The sequence below is a fragment of the Sitophilus oryzae genome, unplaced genomic scaffold, assembly GCF_002938485.1.
Source record: "Sitophilus oryzae breed Bouriz unplaced genomic scaffold, Soryzae_2.0 scaffold_801_pilon_pilon, whole genome shotgun sequence".
NCBI lineage: Eukaryota > Metazoa > Arthropoda > Insecta > Coleoptera > Curculionidae > Sitophilus > Sitophilus oryzae.
The window spans coordinates 620,867-627,914 of record NW_022147419.1 but is presented as its reverse complement, the minus strand read 5'-3'; the positions used below and the strand labels follow the sequence as shown (position 1 = coordinate 627,914).

General features: G+C 32.5%; 1 protein-coding gene across 1 annotated transcript; it reads right to left on the bottom strand.

Annotated features, from left to right (window-relative positions):
- Positions 1-271: 271 nt before the first annotated feature.
- On the bottom strand, positions 272-7,048 carry LOC115888534 (probable serine/threonine-protein phosphatase PP2A regulatory subunit). Its single transcript, XM_030908281.1, has 2 exons — positions 6,943-7,048; positions 272-2,275 (listed from the first exon to the last, which is right to left on the bottom strand). Exon 2 carries the CDS (start codon positions 2,256-2,258, stop codon positions 456-458), a length of 1,803 nt encoding a protein of 600 aa, XP_030764141.1. The 5' UTR covers positions 2,259-2,275; positions 6,943-7,048; the 3' UTR covers positions 272-455.

Genomic DNA, 7,048 nt, shown 5'->3' with positions numbered 1-7,048 from the left:
AACTCGGTTATTTTGGAAAACGGTAAAGAGAAAATATGTTTCTTTTATCGAGATCTACCAACCCTGAAAATATTTGCACTTATTTAAGACTCACCCTGTATATACGAATTTCGGAACTCACGAACCGCAAGTTATTCATAAATCTGTATTATTTAAAAATTAATAATAATTATTAAAAAAAACTAATAAAAATTTATTTTTATTTAAAGGTACGTAGTAGTTCTATGTCCACGGAATATTGGGACACCCAGTATAATAAAAAAAATATAAATTTCTTAATAACTTTAAATTTATATTTATAATCAGATAATATTTACATAAACTTAATATTAATTTTGTAATATAATAAACGACTATAATATACAAAACAATCTCAAAATATGTGTACTTTTAACCTACAATATTAAAATATTAACGAATAAATTAAATATGAGTTATTCTCAAAATCTCTTTCATTATTTGCACTCGTCTGTTTTATCTTGAACTACATCTTCTTTTAAATTTGGACTTTCTGAAATTTCTTTGTTTGAAGTATCATCTGGCGATTTTATTATTTTTACATTCTCTTCTACATTTACATTTGCTTCTTCTGATATTTTGGATTTTTCAATATTACTACCAGCTGGTTCAACATTTTCTGTTCTTTTACCATTTTCTTTCAAGTTTGAACTTTCAGGTATTTCTTTGTTTGGATTATCCTCAGATGTTTTTATGTCCTCTTTATTTAAATTTACTACATCTAGAATTGTGGATTCAGGTTGAATATTACTACTAACAGATTCAATATTTACTTTTGTTTCGCTGTCTTTTGTTATGCCAGAGTTATCTATGCATATTGATTTACTTAAATCAACTTCGGTATCGTTATTGTCTGCCAAAGTGGTATCCAAAACTTCTTCTAATTCCGGTACTTTCGTTTGAAGTTCACTCTTCAACTCGTTGTCGATATTCAACAATTCTTCTGCGGTTAGTTGTTTTAAGCTATTCTCAACCCAGGGTTCTTTACATTCCTTGTTAACTTTTGCTATAAAATCTTGTACTTCGCCAAGTGTTACTACAGCTCTTACAGCAATGTTATCCATATCGTCCTTAGATAAAATCTCCAAGACCGATAAAAACTTTTCATGGATAAGAAAAAGAATTCCTTCAAGATACGGCTGATGGTCATTTTCAAAATCGATAGGTTCTACTGAATACACGTTTTCTTTTTTGTATTTTTCCTGAAGTTCACTGAAAGCTGTTTCAGAATATATTTTAGGGTCGCTGCTTGAGACATAGTCTAACTCGTCTGTGAAACTCAATAGTTTGCTGTATTTCTCTTTTTCAAGATTATTTTCAATGACTTTAGACGTTTTAACTATCCTCGCCAGTGATATCAAAGCCTTCTTATTATTAATATTATCATTATCTTCTATAATCTTTTTGAAATCATTCAGATATGATTCAGGAGACTCACAGAGGAAAGGTTTGATCATTTCGCTGATACCAAACAGAGGCACAAATCTATAAAGATATTTTTTATCTTGATAGAAAGAAATAACGTAAGGAACTAAATGTTCTCTGGACCATTTGATACCGTATCTTTTTGCCAGAAATGGAACGATAAGTGTAGCGCTTCTTCTCACTGCAAACACCTGATCTCCCAGTAGTGTTGCAAAGTAAATTTTGAGTTCACTAGAGAAATAATCTGGCTTGCAAAAGTTAGAAATGTCGATGAATGTGGTGAGGATGCCTCTTCTACTTCTCCAGTTGGACTGGGATAGAGTCAGGACAGTTTTAATTACTGTCGAAATGCTATTTAGCGATTTGGAGAGGTCGATTTTGGAAGATACATAATTTAAACCCTGTAAGTAGTTTGCCAAAATGCCGATAGATTCGTCGGGCATCAATATTTTTTGAAGGAATGGCAACATTGTTTCGTTAATACAATCCTCACTTAATATTGAACATATTTCGAATATATTTGAAGAAAGTGCTAATCTAACATCTTCGTATTCGTCTATGGCAAGCTTATCGATGGTAGGCATTATGCTTTGTTTGAAGATGGCTTCGAAGTTGTTCTCTTGGTGCGGGTGGACTGTGTACGATTCCAGTAAGTTTTTGCAGTATTTGGAGATGTTTTTGGCCATGATAGTACGAACAGTAGCATCAATATCTTGGGCGAGTTTTTGAAAGAGAGCCAATATTTTGCCGCGGTAGATGGGGTAAGGAATACATCTCTGGAATTCGGATATGTTGTTGGCGAGATGCTGTCTCATTTTCCAAGACTGGAGATCTTAAAAAGTAATAAAAAATATTAAAAAAACGGTGTGTGCACTATGTGCGCATATTTGAAGTGGAACTTCTTACTAACAGCTATTAAATTGAAGGATTTGAAGGACATGTTTGAAAAAGTGACATATAATGCTGTTTTAATACAGGGTGTCCCAGGTTGATAGTGCATTAGAAGTTTCTAGAAAACCACAATATCTAGATCGGAAATTTTTTGCACATCATTGTTTTACAACGAGATCTATCGATTAAAAATATTTCCAATATGGCGGCACTTCCGGAAATACCGGAAGTTGACTACAACTTTCTTATTTTAAATGGCTGCCCGTATTTTTTATTACATACTGACATTCTCTATAAAATTCTAAGAATATTGATGTTAAACACTCTTTATCTAACATTAACCGTTTTTGAGAAAAAAAAAATATTTAAAATTTTTGGGCGAAAAAAACTACCTGTCAAAAAAATGTGTATAGCGTAAAAGTCAAATTTAGTGATTGCTAAAGCTACTGTGACATAAAGAGAAGACATGTAGCTATCTATGTAAAAAATTAAATTGTTCAAATGTCATATGATAATGGCGGTAGCTGTCATGGAATTGAGATTAAAAAGTTATCATAAATCATTTTTTTTTCAAATGGAAACCTACTTTTTTTATTTCACTAGTGAAAATATTTTACAATTCGTTACTTTTTAACTATACATGTTCCTATACCAAAAATAAATCGTTTTTAAGTTATTTAAGATTTAGTTCAAAAACGTATATTTTTCTTAATTTTATCTAGCTTCCTTTGACATTAAGTGTCAAAAAGTCAGACAATTTATTTCCATCTGTCAGAAAACAAATTATTTTAATTTCCTATATTATAAATACCGTTTTCTTAAAAGTTTAAAAATTGTATTTATAGAAATATATCTCGTATTTTCACTCCTTAGTGATATCTAATATATAGTTGATATTATTAATTATATATTAATAATGTACTGTATCAACCCTGAAAAAAAAACAACGCAAAGTTGGCTTGCAAATGATGATCGATAACATACTGCTTTTTGAACAAAGTATCACAATACGACATGGCCAGATCTATTGTTTTACATCACTTGACGTTTAAAGTCATAGGCTACTTGTTAAAATCAAGAAAAATATACGCTTTAAAACTAAATTTTAAATAACTTAAAAACAATTTATTTTAGGTTTGGTTTGGTCAAAAAGTCAAAAGTTAAAAAGTAACGAATTGAAAAGCCTTTTCACTAGTGAAATAAAAAAGTGGGTTGCCATTTGAAAAAAAATGATTTATGATACTTTTTTAATCTCTCAATTTCATGACAGCTGCAGCCATTATTATATGACATTCAAACAGTCTAATTTTGGAAATAGATAGCCACATGTCTTCTCTTTGGCACAGTGGCTGTGGTAATCACTAAATTTGACGTTTGAACGTCTTTGACGTTTTTTTTCGTCCAAATTTTTTTTTTCTCAAAAACGGTTAATGTTAGGTATAGAGTGTTTGATATCAAAATTCATAAAATTTTACAGAGTATTTAAGTATGCAATAAAAAATGGGGGCACCTATTTAAAATAAGAAAGTTGTCGTTAACTTCCGGTATTTCCGGAAGTGCTGCCATATTGAAAATATTTTTAATCGATAGATCTCGTTGTAAAACAATGATGTGCAAAAAATCTCCGGTCTAGATATTGTGGTTCTCTAGAAACTTCTAATGCATGCTCAGCCTGGGACACCCTGTATATCTAGATTTGATATAAATATTATTTACAGTTTATTTCTGTAATCTGTACATTTCCTGTTTCCTCAATAGCCTGCAAATTTTGTGGAATACCACCCAAAATACACACTTAATAGCCTGCAAATTTTGTAAAATACCACCCAAAATACACACTTTTATGGAAATGTCTAGTAATGTTAACGTTTAATATTACTTAAGAAGAGCAAAAGTTTTGAAGCTAGCCAACAATTCGTATATATAATGGTTTACAGTAATTTTGTTAAATTATACTAATATTCTGGTTGTTAATGGTTTGAAATAAATCTGACAATGTCCTCCAATGAAAATACGAGTTGCTGAACTCTAATAATATTCTAATTCTGAGTTAGCAAATCAGCTAGGTGGTTTACCTAGACCGTTATTCAGAAGCTACATGGCCAAAATTATTGCATATATCGTTTAAAAATATACGAAAAGGAATTTAAAGAATATTTTTTATACATAGCTTTGATAATCTGTAATAAACATTTTTTTTGTTAAAATGGATATGGTAAACAATGTTTATCGTTCAGACCCAATATTATTACAAATTCTTGCACATTTCGATTTGTGGTCTCTTGGGTTTCAGAAGAAATTTGACGATTGTTTTGGCCTTAAAGGGAAAATAACGAGGTTACAGACCGGCCTGGAAGAGGTAGAAAGAGAGTTACTACTGCTGTGCAAGACCTTCAAATATCCATAATGGCACGACGCAATCCCCTGCTTTCTAGTACTGCTATTAAAAATGAGTTAGCTCGCCTTGAAGGAGTAAATGTTTCAAGAAAGACCATAGCAAGACTACTCCATGACAGACGATTACATTTAAGGAGGCCTCCACGTGTTCCGAAGCTTAATTTACAGCACAAAATTACGCGACTACAATGGGCTGAGGAGATGAGAGCAAATGGACCTAATTGAAATTTCGTCATGTTTAGTGATGACACAAGAATAGGCCTAGTGTCAGACTCGCGACGAATTTTGGTCTGGAGAGCATCTGGAAGACGAGCACGCTCAACCCCGTGTCCCGTTTCAGGGGGAAGCATTATGGTATGAACAGGTTATAATGCATGGAGCTCGAACTCCTCTTGGTTTTATAGATGGCACAATGACAGGTACCTCATATCTTAGAGACGATTTAGAGCCTATTTGTGGCGTTCATTTCAAAAGGGCCATCACGGTGGGGTATTAGCATGAAAAAGGTGATCGAAATTCGAAAAAGCAAATGTGTTAAAGATTTCCCAAAAAAAGAATAAAATGATAAGGTTAGAATCATGTCTGCCATGATGGCGTTGCTAATGGGTGTATTTAGTTGCATTCATTTTGTTTCAACGAAACGTAAAAGTTGTTACTTCTCACAGATAGAGGTAAATGGCTAAATTTTATGTTTAAAATTATAAATTGTTGTTGGTTCTTGTGCTCTTTTTACGTTTAATATTATTGTTTTGATTGAAAATGGATCAGCAAGCTGTAGGTATGTATTGCGCCATGGCGGAATCGGAGGTCTTACGGCTACAAAAAACCGTATTTTTTATTTTGATATTCTCTATAACTAAGGATTTTTTTTTGCAACTACAAGTTAGGCGTTCAGAAAATTTGATTAAATTTGTGACATTTTTATTATACTTAGAGATTTAGTTGCGCATTTCGAAGAAATCAGCATATTGTCTATATACCGTTTTAACTTAGTAAAACATTGGTTTTCATACAGTAAATAAAATACTCTGCGACTTTTTTGCGACTTTGCTGATAAACTGAGAAAAACAATTCTTGGTTTTCTTCTAATTTGCCAATCAGTGGTATACTAATGCGAGGTGTAAACCGCGATGGCATTGTGTTGTACAAAGCGATCGCATTAGTGCCATTAGCAGTATAGCAAAATTTGGCATTAGTAGCGACTTTAATGGTATGGGCATTGCTCGCGGATCAGTCGTAGCATAGTAGTATTAGTTGCAATATTATTACTGGCATTAGTGGCATTAACCGTGGAAACACTGGAACAGTGATTTTTCTATCTTTTTTTAGAATCGACAAATTTCCTTTATTTTGTTTCATATTATTTCATCTTTAATTTAAAAAGGCAATATTTTATATAAGGTCTACATAGAAATTTCGATTAACTATCTGTGTCAAATCCCCCACTGTGGGTGCAGTTGGGGTTGAATTTGTTTACATGGACGATAATGCTCCTCCCATTGCACTTTAGCGGTTCGCGATTTTTTTTAGGAAGAGGGTATAAGAAAACTGTGGTGGGCCACCGATGTGTCCAGATATGAATGTGATCGATCATGCTTGGGACAATGCCTAAAACGGCCATATTGCAAAAGGAATGGGATCCCCCCGTACCTTAAATGAATTGAAAATTGCTGGGCGCGAAACATGGGTAGCCATTCTTCAACATCTTCTGGACAACTTTATTGAGAGCATGCCACGTTCGTTGTCTCACAGCTTGCATTGAGGCTCGAGGATGCAATACAGACTATTAGTAGTGAGAAATATTAATAGAATTGTTTTCAATATTTTTGTTTAAAAATGAAATTTGTTTTTGTTTGATTTTCACTCATCATGAAAATAAAATTATATAAGCAGCCTTAGTTGCACTTAGATTTATCAATTTATATTAGTTATGTCCCATGTAGTAGCCAAAATATTCCAAAAATATAAAAAGAATCATATTAGGGTCAAAATAATAAAAATATCGTTATATGCAATAATTTTGGCCATGTGTGTATATCGATGAACATTTAAGGCCCTGGCGTGTCATAGCCTTAAATTTTTACTCCCATCGCGCGTATAGAAGTTTCTCTTCAAAAAGTTTTGGATTTTGGCATACCTAATTTTTGTTGATACATTTCAGCATCTCTTCAATTTGTGAATAAATTATTTAAATGTTAACCAAGTACTTACCACTTGCAGCTTCTATAGTCTTGAAAATCGATTCGTTTAAAGGACTTTCACCTAGTCGTTTTGCCAAAGCGATTGCTATATCTATCGAGATGCATTTAATTTGTCT